The sequence below is a fragment of the Oncorhynchus mykiss genome, chromosome 11 (genome assembly GCF_013265735.2).
Source record: "Oncorhynchus mykiss isolate Arlee chromosome 11, USDA_OmykA_1.1, whole genome shotgun sequence".
Lineage (NCBI taxonomy): Eukaryota > Metazoa > Chordata > Actinopteri > Salmoniformes > Salmonidae > Oncorhynchus > Oncorhynchus mykiss.
The window spans coordinates 39,914,063-39,930,909 of NC_048575.1; the positions used below are offsets into that span (position 1 = coordinate 39,914,063).

Sequence of the window (16,847 nt, forward strand, 5' to 3'; positions counted from 1 at the left end):
TTAGGGGGGGGGGGGGGGGTTATTTTCTGTGCCGTTCACATTTTTGTAACCTGCTGTAGAGAAAAGGTTTACACAAACTCGGTCCTCTGTACACATGAATATCAATGGCATCTCTGTGTGTGAAATGCTGCAACCTGTGCAGAAAGTACTGTAATATCCTGCTTCGCTGCCACAGACTTGGCTAGACAATCACAATAGATTTTCTTGTGACAAGTGCCATCAGGGCCGAAGCATTGTCACAGGGATATCATTAAGATGACGATGATGGACACAGCCGCCCTGTTTTTACAAGGATTTTGCTGCATACAAGGATTTCGCTGGACCCGCTATAACATCTGCTAAACTGTGTACGCGACCAACTTTGATTTGACGGGAGATGAATTCAGACAACCTTATAGTAAACAAATGACACTATAACACTGAGTTTCTATGGAAAGTCAGACACTTCATTGTGAGCATTTAATGCTGCTGTTTGGGGCAAGGTTGACTTACATCCTTGGTATAGTGAATATAAAAAGGAAGGATGAAATAATAGGATATAGTTGATAAAATAATTCTCTACCTTGTCCACGTGGAAAATTAAGTCAAGTTCACAAACATTCTCAAAGCATTTGTCCAGAGTTTCCACAAACACCTGTGGAGAGACGATCACATTCACTGAACAGTGTAATTGTTTCCAGTGGACGGTAGATTATCTACAATTGTGGTACCAAATGGTCGTAGTTGAACAATATTTTTTCTTTTTTCCAATACAATTCCCTTAAGACTTTGGAAACACTACCTGGATAAGGTCAAGGATGCCAAGCTCACTCTCCGAGGAATCAACGCAGAATACGAAGTAGAGCGTAGCATAGTGTCTGTAGATGAGCTTGTTCTCTGACCCACCGATCAACCTAACGAAACAAAAACAAAATGAAGGGACAATCAAAACTCTGAACAGGGGTGTACTCATTAGTGCAAACCGTAACAAAACCTTCGCAATGAAAACTTGTTTCTTATTGGGCAAATTCAGGTAGGTCCTGTCCAACCCGTTTGCATGAGTTTGGAGCCTAGTAAATAAACCCCAGTTGGTGTGCGGTTGCCTGGGATCTGTGAAGACTGGCATGCATGTGGAAGTGAGCCAAGGTTGGTTAACAGAGATCAATGCAACAACAAGCCATCTGCCCTGTGTGCTTGCACTACAAAGTAACACATCAAGCAGCACTGTCTCCTAGTACTTCACCTCTACATCGGAACAACAGTCCACACGACAAGGGGCATACACTCACACGGCACCAATCAATGCATGGGATAGTCCAGTGTCATGTTAATTACTCAACACACACATTCCATGATGTGAAACACAGCCAAACATGCTGGTATGATGAACAAGTAAAAGGGTCACGTGTCTAGCGCAAGTTTAGTCCAGGCCAAGTACAGAAGCCTTGAACAATCTTTGTAAGGCCTGGTAAAAACATGTTGACCTGGATCTGCTTGAGCGACGACATACTTGCTGATGAGCATAAACAGTAGCAACAATCATATACCAGGGAAACCAAAAAGAAAAAAGCACAGGCCAAAACAGAGACTAACCTGAACTTGTCCAATAAGAAAGGCTCATTCTTGATGCAAAACATTTTGCTACAGTGTGCACCAATGATCACACCCCAATTGTATTATTCTGTTATGTGAGAGGAGGTTCCATAATGCAATAGCCTGCTTCATGAATAATTAAATAATATTTAACTATTCATGATGATCTAATTTCTCTCCCCCACAGCTGGCCACCATTTGATACCACTCTCCCTCTACCCCTTAGCTCTCCCATGCAGTGCAATGTGTCATGGGGATGTTGCATCATGAAAAGCTGATTCAACTCATGGAGCGTTTTGTTGAGCAGCCCACATCATAAGATCAAATCGTTGGTTTGTATCAGTTGTACGTATGTACATGACATTGAATGGTTATGCATTTCATTGTTACATGAGCAGGAAATGTTAAGACAAAGCCCAACATGTGGGGGTTATTGTTTTCAGTACTTGTGGACAGTTTATGACGTCTTAAAGAAATCTCTTACATTCCACCTTCTAGGAAATTGCAGACGTTCTCATCCCTTTTGGATACCAGATGAAATGTTTCTCTGATGATTTGTTGTTCTGTGTCTTCACTCTGTGGAACGTAAAGAACAAACAGTCAGTGTGGATAAGAAAACAAATTACAACAAAAAATAAATATTCCATAGACTTATAATTCTTGTGCAATTCACATCTAAAGTGCATTCGGAAAGTGTTCAGTCCTCTAGACTTTCTCCACATTTTGTTACAGCCTTATCTTCCACACACACAAACACAATACGTCATAATGACAAAGCAAAACTTTTTTTGGCAAATATAAAAAACAGAAATAAACAATTTGTATGAACATAAGATTCAACAAGTTTCACAGACATGTGACTAACAGAAATTGAAAAGTAACAGTCAGTGTCTGGTGTGGCCACCAGCTGCATTAAGTACTGCAGTGCATCTCCTCCTCATGGACTGCACCAGATTTGCCAGTTCTTGCTGTGAGACGTTACCCTACTCTTCCACCAAGGCACCTGCAAGTTCCCAGACATTTTTTGGGGGGGAATGGCCCTAGCCCTCACCCTCTGATCCAACAGGTCCCAGACGTGCTCAATGGGATTGAGATCCGGGCTCTTCACTGGCCATGGCAGAACACTGACATTCCTATCTTGCAGGAAATCATGCACAGAACGAGCAGTATGGCTGGTGGCATTGTCGTGCTGGAGGGTCATGTCAGGATGAGCCTGCAGGAAGGGTACCACATGAGGGAGGAGGATGTCTTCACCGTAACGCACAGCGTTGAGATTAACTGCAATGACAACAAGCTCAGTCCGATGATGCTGTGACACACCGCCCCAGACCATGACGGACCCTCCACCTCGATCCCATTCCAGAGTACAGGCCTCGGTGTAACGCTTCTTTCTTCGACGATAAACGTGAATCTGACCATCACCCCTGGTGAGACAAATCCGTGACTCGTCAGTGAAGAGCACTTTTTGCCAGTCCTGTTTGGTCCAGCGATGGTGGGTTTGTGCCCATAGGCAACGTTGTTGCCGGTGAGGTCTAGTGAGAGACCTTCCTTACAACAGGCCTACAAGCCCTCAGTCCAGCCTCTCTCAGCCTAGTGCGGACAGTCTGAGCACTGATGAAGGGATTGGGGTTTCCTGGTGTAACTCGGGCAGTTGTTGCCATCCTGTACCTGTCCTGCAGGTATAATGTTCGGATGTACCAATCCTGTGCAGGTGTTACACATGGTCTGCCACTGCAAGGACGATCAGCTGTCCGTCCTGTCTCCCTGTAGCGCTGTCTTAGGCGTCTCACAGTACGGACATTGCAATTTATTGCTCTGGTCACATCTGCAGTCCTCATGCCTCCTGAAATATGGATACTGACTGTAGGTCTATAACCTCTCACATACCCTAAGTTCAATGTTAACTTCTTCCACTGCAAATCTACCATTCCAGTGTTTTACTTGCTATATTGTATTTACTTTGCCACCATGGCCTTTTTTTTTGCCTCTACCTCCCTTATCTCACCTCATTTGCTCACATCGTATATAGACTGGTTTCTACTGTATTATTGACTATGTTTGTTTTTGCCCCATGTGTAACTCTGTGTCGTTCTATGTGTCGAACTGCTTTGCTTTATCTTCGCCAGGTCGCAATTGTAAATGAGAACTTGTTCTCAACTTGCCTACCTGGTTAAATAAAGGTGAAAAAAAAAAAAATAAATAAACTCCTGTGGAATTCAGCATTTTTTGCGGTAAAATTATACACAAAATGTACATTTTGACTCGGTAACAGGAGTGGAGAATCGGGATTTATTTTCTTTCAGTATCTTGAGAGAATGAATGCGCAGTTAGGGACCGTCAGCAGAGTTGGCGGTGCCATCTTTATCAGCATCATAAAAGCTAATAGTATTTCAACTACATAAAATATGCATCCAAGCCGAACTGAAATCTTACTTAAATTGTTTTACCAGCTTTTATTTTCCTTAAAACCAGTCAAACTGATGTAACTTGGACATTTTGCACAGAAAATCGTTCCTGTTTTTAAAAAAAAATATATTATTGCATTTTCTCCCCGATCCCTAAACGTCTATGCTGAGCGAGAGAAGCAGAAATGAAAAAAAAAAAAAAATCTTTACTGATGTCATCTAACATTAGATTGGAGCATTAATATCTACTCATGACATTCTGGTGAGCAAGGGTTAATGTAGCCTTCAAGGTAGTGCTGAGCTTTTTTTTTTTAACAACTATTTGACCTATGTCAGTTATTTGAATTCATTTTCATTCTGTTTTTTTCCTGAGCTCGATGTGCAGTTTCTGTAGAGATAAATCAGATCAAGCATGAACTGTGCGATGTAGTAGGGAGTTAAAGTTTCTAACATGCCAATATTGTGCATAGTTTCGTGCAGAAAACATGCGATTATGTGGATCGGATGGATGATGCGTTACGTACTAACCTGACAATGAGGGATAGATATGATCAAAATGTAGGAATTGATACACCAGCTTTGATGGCAGGTTTGAAACCTGTTATCAAAGCAGCTATCGCAAGGGTAGTAAGACCAGCATTCTCATAGGGATGAAATAGTACAAGCAGTGTTGAGAGTGGAGCCTAATTCAGTTTACTCTGCAGCTGTAAAAGTGGTTAATGCTGCCACAGTGAAAGTCACTAACAGTGGGTTCGATGGCCCTGTTTTATTTTTGTGGGGCTATCGGACATAGGAAAAATGAGTGTTGGGTGGTACTGGAACCTGGAAATGCCGGCATACAAGTCTTTGCGTCTGTCAAAAGAGCAGCAGCAAACCGTCTTGAAGGCAGCCGGACAGGAACATTTTACATAGCAGTGCATTTGAATCCTGCATCGTTAATGCCGTTGCCTGGGGAGGGTGAATCGCATACATGTGACCCAGATCAAATTACTCCAAAACCTAGGCCTGATTTGCAAGACAGTATTGGAATCGGGACAAGTATTGTATACAGATGGCTCTAGTTACACGACCACGGAAGGGAAGAGAGTAACAGGGTACGCGGTGTGTGATGAAAGGGGAATGGTGAAGGCTGGCCAACAGAGTTACAAGCATTAGCCGAGGCCTGTAGATTGTCCGAAGGGGAGAATTACAATATACACAGACTCGACATGCATTTGTGGTAGTTCATGATGTCGGTACATTGTGGTCACAATGGCGCATGTTAACAGCGAAGAGAACACCAATAAAAAAATGGACTGGAGGTAGGGACATTATTAGAAGCATGTCAGTTACCCAGTAAATTAGTAGTGAAATGTGAAGCTCATAGTAGTCGTACAGATGAAATCACCATAGGTAATCGTAGAGCAAACAAAATGGCTAAGGCGGCCGGCAGCCTTGGTGAGAGAAAGTGTTCAAGAACCACATGTAAATATTGTGAATACGAAGGCTGGGATTTTAAGTCTAAAAGATTTACAGCAGCAAACTAACAAGAAAAAAAAATGTGGGACACTGAAGGGTGTCGGTATAACGCTACCACTGGCTGGCCCGTGGCTCCAAGCGGGATACAGGTGCCAAGTAGACACCGAAGGGTTGTGGTATAACACTACCACTGGAAGGCCCGTGGCTCCAAGCGGGATACAGGTTACTCTTCCTGGAATATATAATGGACCAACCCATCAACCGGCTGTGAGTATGTCCTCTCAGTTCAAGACGACGTGGTGGGGAAAGGGTGTGTTAGGAACATTTCGGGACTGGGTTAAAAGGTGTGATATGTGCACAACATAATATTGCCTACTCCTACCCGACAGCAACCCCTGCCGGAAGGACCATTTACATCATTGCAGATAGACTTTATAGGGCCACTCCTTCGGATCAGGGGGAAGACCCATGCATGGTGGTGGTGGACAGACTTTCAAGATGGACAGAAGTATTTGCAACTTCCTCAGCTTCAGCGAACTTTGTGGCACAAACTTTGTTAAGGGAAGTGATACCGAGACGGGGCTTATTTCGGACATTAGATTCTGATCAAGGAACGCATTTCACTTCTAAAGTGCTACAAGGGGTACGTATAAGGCATTGGGAATCTCCCATGCTTTTCATTGCCCGTATAGGCCGCAAGCGGCGGGGATTACCGGGGGCTATTAGTCAAGTCACAAATGAGGGATTTGGCAATAATGGGGAAATGTATGTTATCCTGCTGTTAGAAAATGACCCATGTGTTGCATCCCAGGTGAAATCAGCACACGAGGAGCAGGCGCCAGGAGATAACCGAGAGCACAGGCTGACTCCTGGAGAGCGAGTGTGCATCAAGATCCACCAGGCGGGGGTGCTGGGACGGCGTTGGTCAGGACCATGCACCCGCAGCGGTAAAGACCACAACCTCTCCTCGGTGGGTTCACACTTCTCACGTGAAACGATATCCCGCAGCATAATGGGTGAGGTAGAAGTCGCCATGATAGTTGAAGCGGAGCTAAAGTGAGAGAGGAAGAGTCAACTGTAGACAAGCAGTTGGGTTGGGTCTGGGAGCTATTTTAACCGAAGTTTTGGTGTCTGTTGCTTTGATGGTTACTTAACCATGTAAAGAAGGTAGTCAATCTATTAGCATAGAATGGGTTGCTGAATATGTAGACACGAGAATGCATTGGGGTAAAGTCGGTACTAACGCTACGGATACCAGACAGGTCACTCATCAAAGGTATGGTGATATGGGTGGAGCCACTTGATAACAGAACTAGTACATTGGACGTAGATTGTTCTGAACGAGGTGTGGTTTTATTACAGACAGGAGTGTGGAAGGAACATAATAATACTGAGAGTTTAAAGAACGAAACTAGATTTTCTCTGTTGCCACAGATGGAAGTCATGTGCCAGGGTTCTAGATCAGCTGAAGCTCAGTCGATAACTAACTAATGTTACCAGAACTCAAAACATTTCAGGAGGTTGATAGCATTGCTGACGATGGAGTAGCAAAGGATAGTGAGGGGGGGGGGGGGGGGGGGGGGGGGAGAAGTGCTCTCTCGTAAAATTAGGTTTTATTCACCAGTAATGCCCTTTAGTACAGCAACTGGGGGAGTGAAGTGTCAGGGAAAGTTTTAGACACCAGTAGACCACGAACCTGGGGAAAGATAGTTTGTTGGGGTAATTATACTCTGGACAACATCCTAAGGGGGGAATATGGGAACCAAACTACTCTTACTGTTAAGTGTAAGGGGGAAGAAGATGCATATGAGCAGATCAAAGCATACTTATAGACTCATTTAGGGGCAGAACTAGTGACAAAGACCAACATCCATCAGTGTAGGTGGAGGGGTCAAGGGTCAGACCTACAGAGTGTTAGTTGCAAATTCTGGCAGGACCGATATCAGTGCATTCTATGGAGTCCCCAAAACCAAGGCATTAATGGAGAGCAGAATTGGGAGAGCAGAATTTAATATGACTGGGGCGGAAGTTTGTGTGTCAAGTAAATTAAGGAAGTGGGTACTAGTGTCTCTGGGGAACGATAACTCCTCTATGTATATTGTTACAGGAAATAGCTCGTAGGAAAGGGAGGACAGCTAGTTGTGTACAATATAGGGACTATTATGAAGATTAATTGAACGTTACACATACCCAGATCATGGTGAAAGTAGTAGAGACAGTTGTCATTTCATACACTGTTGTCAACTTTTAGTATTGAGTTTGTCACAAAAGGCATAACACTTGAAAGAATAGCCACAGATCCCTGTAATAATAGCGTCACATCTCCTGCAGAGTGTGATTTAAGAAACATGTGACTCAGAGTTTTCGGCTGGATGCTGTCCGGCTGGATACTCTTCCAACGCCACTAATTTCTCCCCCATTTCTGACAGATAGTAAATACTTGACATACCTCCCAGAAGATTGGGACCAAGTGACGGTAAACGCAAAGTGTCAGAAGGTGGCTGCTTATCAACCGTTGGGACCCAAAGTCTACACCGTAACAAGGGTGTTCACAAACGGGTAGAGTGTAGATTGGCCTTGGGATGAGTACCTAACTTGAGCACAGGAAAGTACTATCCACAGGTACCAACTGTAGCAGAACACATGAGGTCATTGGAGATGTTGGCGGCTAAGGACCAGGGAATGAACTGGGAGACAGGTAGGGAGTATCTGAAAGGTTCGGTCCTAAGTGAAGCGAAGATAATCAAAGATACGGTGGAAGTTACAAGATTATGTTATACTGCTATTATTGCATCAAATGGTTGTTTCATGCAACAGAAAAAGGGGTTGTTAGATCACTCATCTGTGTGTGTGTTCTACTGAGGATGGGCCTCTGGGAGATAACACTAACAGGAGATTTACAATGTCTTTTGGGTGATAAAATCTAAAGTGCTTGAGTTAATGTTTCTGTTCTATATGGTACCAGGGAGAGAGAACTGCTTTTACAGCAGATACTGTCTGCTGTGAATTATAAGTATCTTTCATACAAATCTTAACCTTGTGACCCATTCTATACATCTGTTCATCATGTAGGTTGAAAGGGGTGTAATTTTAGCTATAAAAAGGACCGTTGTACTTTTGTCTCAGGGCTCTCAACGAATCATCTGAGGGCGATTCATTGACCAGCCATCATTATTGTAGGGCACTCAATCAATTCACTTTATATGTGTGCGTTGTATTGACCTGCTCCCTTATTAAAAAGTGATTAGACTTAGTTTAAGTAAAACTCAGAGTTGTGTGATAAGTTTGTCTCCCCTCATTTGATAGTAAAAGAAATTAACCACCACAAAGAGCAGGAGACAGATTCCAGGCAATCGCTATTCTCCCAGCAGTCGCTGTAGGAGTAGTAGCAGTGAAGGATGCTATAGTAACAGCATGGAACTGGACTACGGCACAAATGATGGGTGTTGTGAGATGTGTCAGGAGCAGTGTTAGTAATAGCAGGGGTTACTTTGGTGATATCGTGTGCCGAGGGCATTGATATTAAAACGACTACACAGTGTTGAGTTACCTCAAGATGAGGTCAAATTGATAAGGCTACAGCAAGTATATAATCGGGTGGCTATGGAGGAAGATGGGGAGCAGAATGAGAATGACATGGCTTGGGAACACCTCTTAGATCTTGTAGTCTGACTGGGAAGACTGGGAGAAAGCACGAGGAGGCTTTTTAGGGCTTTCATTTTTGCCAACCTCAGCAGAAAAGTATCCTGAAGGCATAGGCTAAGAGGGAGTGGGAATTGTCATGTTATCAAATTTTGGGTTGTCATGCATATATAATTCTGCCTATCTTAACACGTTATTAATGCTGTTGTTTTAAGTGCCTTTTTGTTGTTTTCCAAGTCTTGTGCTATCACTCTCTTGGGAACCAGAAGGAGAAAGTGGAGACACTAAAAGCAGCTCCAGCTGAAGTGTAGGAAGCCAACAGCTTCAGCTGGAATGGCATTCTGTTGTGATGGAATGGAAATAGAGTGTGCAGGTAGAACAGAGGCCATAAGCCTAACAGTGAATGTTAAGTCATGTTTCATTTTTTTGTTCATGTTTATTATTATTATTATTATTGTTTGTTCATTTATAAGTAATTTTCAAGTGTATGTGATGTTGAACAGTTTGGAGTTACAATGTTCGAAGCGGGGGACTGTTGGATTCAGGGTTAAACTTGGAACATTGCTAGCCAAGAGACTGGTTTTTACATCAGAATTGAATGGTTATCTGTAGGAGCCAGGTGGCTTTGAAATGTGTTGGGTGGACGGGAGGAAGTCACAGGATTGCTATAGGGGATACGGATGGACATGTGTGGATTAGGTAAATTAAGGGTTGAGGTCAGGTCAGATCCCCTTAAGGGAGAAATGATGGTTTATTACCCCATTACTTCCTCTTCCTGTCAAACCATAATTGATGTAAGGATTGGAGAGAAGGAGGAGTGCCTAAATTGGAGTGTGTGTGTGTATATACAGTGCCTTGCGAAAGTATTCGGCCCCCTTGAACTTTGCGACCTTTTGCCACATTTCAGGCTTCAAACATAAAGATATAAAACTGTATTTTTTTGTGAAGAATCAACAACAAGTGGGACACAATCATGAAGTGGAACAACATTTATTGGATATTTCAAACTTTTTGAACAAATCAAAAACTGAAAAATTGGGCGTGCAAAATTATTCAGCCCCCTTAAGTTAAAACTTTGTAGCGCCACCTTTTGCTGCGATTACAGCTGTAAGTCGCTTGGGGTATGTCTCTATCAGTTTTGCACATCGAGAGACTGACATTTTTTCCCATTCCTCCTTGCAAAACAGCTCGAGCTCAGTGAGGTTGGATGGAGAGCATTTGTGAACAGCAGTTTTCAGTTCTTTCCACAGATTCTCGATTGGATTCAGGTCTGGACTTTGACTTGGCCATTCTAACACCTGGATATGTTTATTTTTGAACCATTCCATTGTAGATTTTGCTTTATGTTTTGGATCATTGTTTTGTTGGAAGACAAATCTCCGTCCCAGTCTCGGGTCTTTTGCAGACTCCATCAGGTTCTTCCAGAATGGTCCTGTATTTGGCTCCATCCATCTTCCCATCAATTTTAACCATCTTCCCTGTCCCTGCTGAAGAAAAGCAGGCCCAAACCATGATGCTGCCACCACCATGTTTGACAGTGGGGATGGTGTGTTCAGGGTGATGAGCTGTGTTGCTTTTACGCCAAACATAACGTTTTGCATTGTTGCCAAAAAGTTAAATTTTGGTTTCATCTGACCAGAGCACCTTCTTCCACATGTTTGGTGTGTCTCCCAGGTGGCTTGTGGCAAACTTTAAACAACACTTTTTATGGATATCTTTAAGAAATGGCTTTCTTCTTGCCACTCTTCCATAAAGGCCAGATTTGTGCAATATACGACTGATTGTTGTCCTATGGACAGAGTCTCCCACCTCAGCTGTAGATCTCTGCAGTTCATCCAGAGTGATCATGGGCCTCTTGGCTGCATCTCTGATCAGTCTTCTCCTTGTATGAGCTGAAAGTTTAGAGGGACGGCCAGGTCTTGGTAGATTTGCAGTGGTCTGATACTCCTTCCATTTCAATATTATCGCTTGCACAGTGCTCCTTGGGATGTTTAAAGCTTGGGAAATCTTTTTGTATCCAAATCCGGCTTTAAACTTCTTCACAACAGTATCTCGGACCTGCCTGGTGTGTTCCTTGTTCTTCATGATGCTCTCTGCGCTTTTAACGGACCTCTGAGACTATCACAGTGCAGGTGCATTTATACGGAGACTTGATTACACACAGGTGGATTGTATTTATCATCATTAGTCATTTAGGTCAACATTGGATCATTCAGAGATCCTCACTGAACTTCTGGAGAGAGTTTGCTGCACTGAAAGTAAAGGGGTTTTTGATTTGTTAAAAAAGTTTGAAATATCCAATAAATGTCGTTCCACTTCATGATTGTGTCCCACTTGTTGTTGATTCTTCACAAAAAAATACAGTTTTATATCTTTATGTTTGAAGCCTGAAATGTGGCAAAAGGTTGCAAAGTTCAAGGGGGCCGAATACTTTCGCAAGGCACTGTATATACATTTCCTCGGCAAATACGTCATATATACACACACACACACACACACACACATATATACATACACACACATACATAATGAAAGACAAGAAGTGTACTTCTGAATTCCGTAAAGTCAGTGTGGAAGAGGTGAACAAATTATTGTTATCTTTCAACAATGAAAAGCCACCGGGGTCTGACAATCTGGATGGAAAATTACTGAGGACAATATTACCACATCTTCAATTTAAGCCTACTAGAAAGTGTGTGCCCTCAAGCCTGGAGGGAAGCTAAAGTCATTCCGCTACCCAAGAATAGTAAAGACCCCTTACAGGCTCAAATAGGCGACCAATCAGCCTGATACCAACCCTAAGTAAACAATTGGAAAAAATAGTGTTTGACCAGATACAATACCATTTCACAGTAAACAAATTAACAACAGAATTTCAACACACATATAGGGAAGGACACTCAACAAGCACAGCACTTACACAAATGACTGATGATTGCCAAGTAAAATGGCGCCGGAGCAGAAGGCAGACATTTTACGGCCCCCAACCGATAGTTTTTTTGTTAGTTTATCTGCGTTGTATTTTTTTACTATTTTTGTACATAATGTTGCCGCTACTGTCTCTTATGACTGAAAATAACTTCTAGACGACATCAGGACTGTGATTACAAAGGACTAGCAGAATCCTTTTTCTTCTTTCACGACTCTGACGAGCCCGAGGATACACGGCTCCCTCGGGAACAGGAGAATGAGAGGCCGGAGGGCGGGCTGCCTTCTGAGGAGAAGGAGGCGATCGAATAAACCCCCACTCCCCTCAATTCTGCTCGCAAACATGTAATCTTTGGACAATAAAATTAGTTATTGAGAAGATTAAACTACCAACGGGATACTAAAAATAAACATCTTATGCTTCACGGAGTCGTGGCTGAACGACGACAAAATCAACAAACTGGTTATATGACGTACCGGCAGGATAAAACAGAGGCGTCTGGTAAGACAAGGGGAGGCAGTCTATGTATTTTTGTAAACAACAGCTGGTGCACGATATCTAAGGAAGTCTCTAGCCATTGCTCGCCTGAGGTAGAGTTTCTCATGATAAGCTGCAGACCACATTACCTACAGAGAGAGTTTATCTATATTCTTTGTGGCTGTTTACATACCACCACAGTCAGAGGATGGCACCAAGATAGCATTGAATGAGCTGTATTCCACCATAAGAAAACAAGAAAAAGCCAGCCAAGAGGCGCTAGTAGCCGTGGACTTTAATGCAGGGAAACTTAAATCAGTGTTACCTAATTTCTATCAACATGTTAAAAGTGTAACCTGAGGGAAAAATCTAGACCACCTATACTCCACACACAGAAATGCATAAAAAGCTCTCCCTCACCCTCCATCTGCCAAATCTGATCATAATTCTATCCTCCTGATTCCTGCTTACAAGCAAACATTAAAGCAGGAAGCACCAGTGACTAGATCAATAGAAAAGTGGTCAGATGAAGCAGATGCTAAGCTACAGGACTGTTTTGCTAGCACACACTGGAATACGTTGCGGAATTCCATCAATGGCATTAAGGAGTACACCACATCTGTCATTGGCTTCATCAATTAGTGCATCGATGAAGTCGTCCCCACAGTGACCATACATACCCCAACCAGAAACCGAAACATGCATGATAGCACCAGCTGTACCAGAAGTGTGTGTGATCACGCTCTCCATAGCCAACGTGAGTAAGAGCCTTTAAACAGGTCAACATTCACAAGGCCGCAGGGCGAGCTGGATTACCAGGACATGTACTGCAAGAATGCGCTGACCAACTAGCAAGTGTCTTCACTGACATTTTTCAACATCTCCCTGTTCGAGTCTGTAATACCAACATGTTTTAAGCAGACCAACGTAGTGTATGTGCCCAAGAACACTAAGGTAACCTGCCTAAATGACTACCGACCCGTAGCACTCACATCTGTAGCCATGAAGTGCTTTGAAAGGCTGGTCATGGCTCACAACACCATCATCCCAGAAAGCCTAGACCCACTCCAAATTGCATACCGCCCCAAAGATCCACAGATGATGCAGTCTCTATTGCACTCCACACTGCCCTTTCCCACCTGGACAGAAGGAACACCTATGTGAGAATGCTATTCATTGACTACAGCTCAGAGTTCAACACCATAGTGCCCTCAAAGCTCATCAATAAGCTAAGGACCCTGGGACTAAACACCTCCCTCTGCAACTGGATCCTGGACTTCCTGACGGGCAGCCCTCAGGTGGTAAGGAAAGGTAACACATCCACCACGCTGATCCTCAACACAGGGGCCCCTCAGAGGTGTGTGCTCAGCCCCCTAATGTAATCCCCCTTCACTCATGACTTAATGGCCAGACACGACTCCAACACCCTCATTACATTTTCCATGACAACAGTGGAAGGCCTGATCACCGACAGCAAAACAGCCTATAGAGAGGTGGTCAGAGACCTGGCCCTGTGGTGCCAGGACAACAACCTCTCCCTCAAAGTGATCAAGACAAAGGAGATGATTGTGAACTACAGGAGAAAGAGGACCGAGCATGCCCCCATTCTTACCGACGGGGCTGCAGCGGAGAAGGTTGAGAGCTTCAAGTTCCTTGGTGTCCACATCACCAACAAACTAACATGGTCCAAGCACACCATGACAGTCGTGAAGCGGGCACGACAAAACCTATTCCCCCTCAGGAGACTGAAAAGATTTGGCATGGGTCCTCAGATGCTCAAAAGGTTCTACAGCTGCATTATCGAGAGCATTGGTTGCATAACTGCATGGTATGGCAACTGCTCGGCCTCCAACCGCAAGGCACCACAGAGGGTAGTGTGAACACCCCAGTACATCACTGGGGCCAAGCTTCCTGCCATCCAGGATCTCTATACCAGGCGGTGTCAGAGGTAGGCCCTGAAAATTGTCAAAGACTCCAGCCACCCTAATCATAGACTGTTTTCTCTGCTACCATACAGCAAGCGGTACCTGAGCACCAAGTCTAGGTCCAAGAGGCTTCTAAATAGATTCTACCCAAGCCATAAGACTCCTGAACATCATAGTCACTTTAACTATACCTACGTGTACATACTACCTCAACTAACCGGTGCCCCCGCACATCGACTCTGTACCGGTACCCCCCGTATAGATTGTTATTTTTTACTGCTCCTCTTTAATTACTTGTTACTTCTCTCTCTTATTCTTATTTTTTGAAACTGCACTGTCGGTTAGGGGCTCATAAGTAAGGTCTACCTGTTTATTAGTCACCTGTTGTGTACGGCGCATGTGACTAATAAAATTAATTTGCCAAAGAGAAATTTATGATAAAATGATTGTAGGGGCGGTGGAGGCTTGTTAGACTTCAGTGCAGCTTTAGACATTATTAATCATAGTCTGCTGCTGGAAAAACCTGTGTTATGACTTTACACCCCCTGCTAAAAAATGGCTGTTTTAGGCCCCTTGCTATTTTCAATTTTTACTAAACGACATGCTTTGAGTAAGGCCAGTGTGTCTATGTACATTTGAAGTCAGAAGTTTACATAAACGAGTTTTAATGACTCCAACCTAAGTGTTTCAACCACTCCACAAATTTCTTGTGACTAGGGGGCAGTATTTTCATTTTTGGAAAAAAAACGGGATATTTTGTCAGGACAAGATGCTAGAATATGCATAATTAGGATAGAAAACAGCTTAGGATAGAAAACACTCTAAAGTTTCCAAAACTGCAAAAATATTGTCTGTGAGTATAACAGAACTGATGTTGCAGGCGAAGGCCTGAGAAAAATCCAATCCGGAAATGCCTCATGTTTTGAAAGCGCTGCGTTCCAATGAGTCCCTATTGAGCAGTGAATGGGCTATCAACCAGATTACTCTTTCTCCATATTCCCGAAGGTGTCTACAGCATTGTGACGTAGTTTTACGCATTTATGTTGAAGAATACCCGTAAGCGGCTACATTGCGCAAGTGGTCACCTGATGCTCCCAGAGAGATTCTCGCGTAAAATACAGAGGTAGCCATTACTCCAATCGGTCCTACTGAAAAACAAATTGTCCCGATGGATATATTATCGAATAGATATTTGAAAAACACCTTGAGGATTGATTATAAACAACGTTTGCCATGTTTCTGTCGATATTATGGAGCTAATTTGGAATATTTTTCGCTGTTTTTGTGACTGCAATTTCCGGGCGATTTCTCAGCCAAACGTGAAGAACAAACGGAGCTATTTCACCTACAAAAATAATATTTTGGGAAAAAAGGAACATTGGTTATCTAACTGGGAGTCTCGTGAGTGAAAACATCCGAAGCTCATCAAAGGTAAACGATTTAATTTGATTGCTTTTCTGATTTCCGTGACCAAGTTACCTGCTGCTAGCTGGACAAAATGCTATGCTAGGCTATCGATAAACTTCCACAAATTCTTGTCTAGCTTTGGCTGTGTAAAGCATTTTTTTTTATTTATCTGAGATGACACGGTGATTAACAAAAGGCTAAGCTGTGTCTCAATATATTTAATTTGTGATTTTCATGAATAGGAATATTTTCTAGGAATATTTATGTCCGTTGCGTTATGCTAATTAGTGTCAGGCGATTATTACGCTCCAGCACACGGGACGGGAGTCGCTAGAGGTTAACTTCTTGGTGACAGGGGGACAGTATTGAGTAGCTTGGATGAATAAGGTGCCCAGAGTAAACTGCCTTCTACTATGTCCCAGATGCTTATATATGCATATTATTAGTAGTATTGGATAGAAAACACTCTGAAGTTTCTAAAACTGTTTGAATGATGTCTGAGTATAACAGAACTCATATGGCAGGCAAAAACCTGAGAAAAATCCAACCAGGAAATGGGAAATCTGAGGTTTGTACACTGATCAAAAAAATAAAGGGAACAGTAAAATAACACATGCTAGATCTGAATGAATGAAATATTCTTATTAAATACTTGTTTCTTTACATAGTTGAATGTGCTGACAACAAAATCACACAAAAATTATCAATGGAAATGAAATGTATCAACCCATGGAGGTCTGGATTTGGAGTCACACTCAAAATTAAAGTGGAAAACCACACTACAGGCTGATCCAACTTTGATGTAATGTCCTTCAAACAAGTCAAAATGAGGCTCAGTAGTGTGTGTGGCCTCCATGTGCCTGTAGGACCTCCCTACAACGCCTGGGCATGTTCCTGATGAGGTGGCGGATGGTCTCCTGAGGGATCTCCTCCCAGACCTGGACTAAAGCATCCGCCGACTCCTGGACAGTCTGTGGTGCAACGTGGCGTTGGTGGATGGAGCGAGACATGATGTCCCAGATGTGCTCAATT

At 43.1% G+C, this 16,847-nt stretch overlaps 1 protein-coding gene across 5 annotated transcripts in view; it reads right to left on the reverse strand.

Moving 5' to 3' along the window:
• The window catches only part of LOC100305255 (adaptor-related protein complex 3, sigma 1 subunit), a 29,976-nt gene that overhangs the window by 6,609 nt on the left and 6,520 nt on the right, over positions 1–16,847 (reverse strand). For 3 of the 5 annotated variants that reach the window (XM_021619887.2, NM_001165160.1, XM_021619888.2), the window contains 3 exon segments: positions 2,057–2,148; positions 782–893; positions 563–634 (listed from right to left, as the gene is read on the reverse strand). In XM_021619887.2, coding sequence (XP_021475562.1) covers positions 563–634; positions 782–893; positions 2,057–2,148 — 276 coding nt within the window. 5 annotated transcript variants of the gene reach the window in all.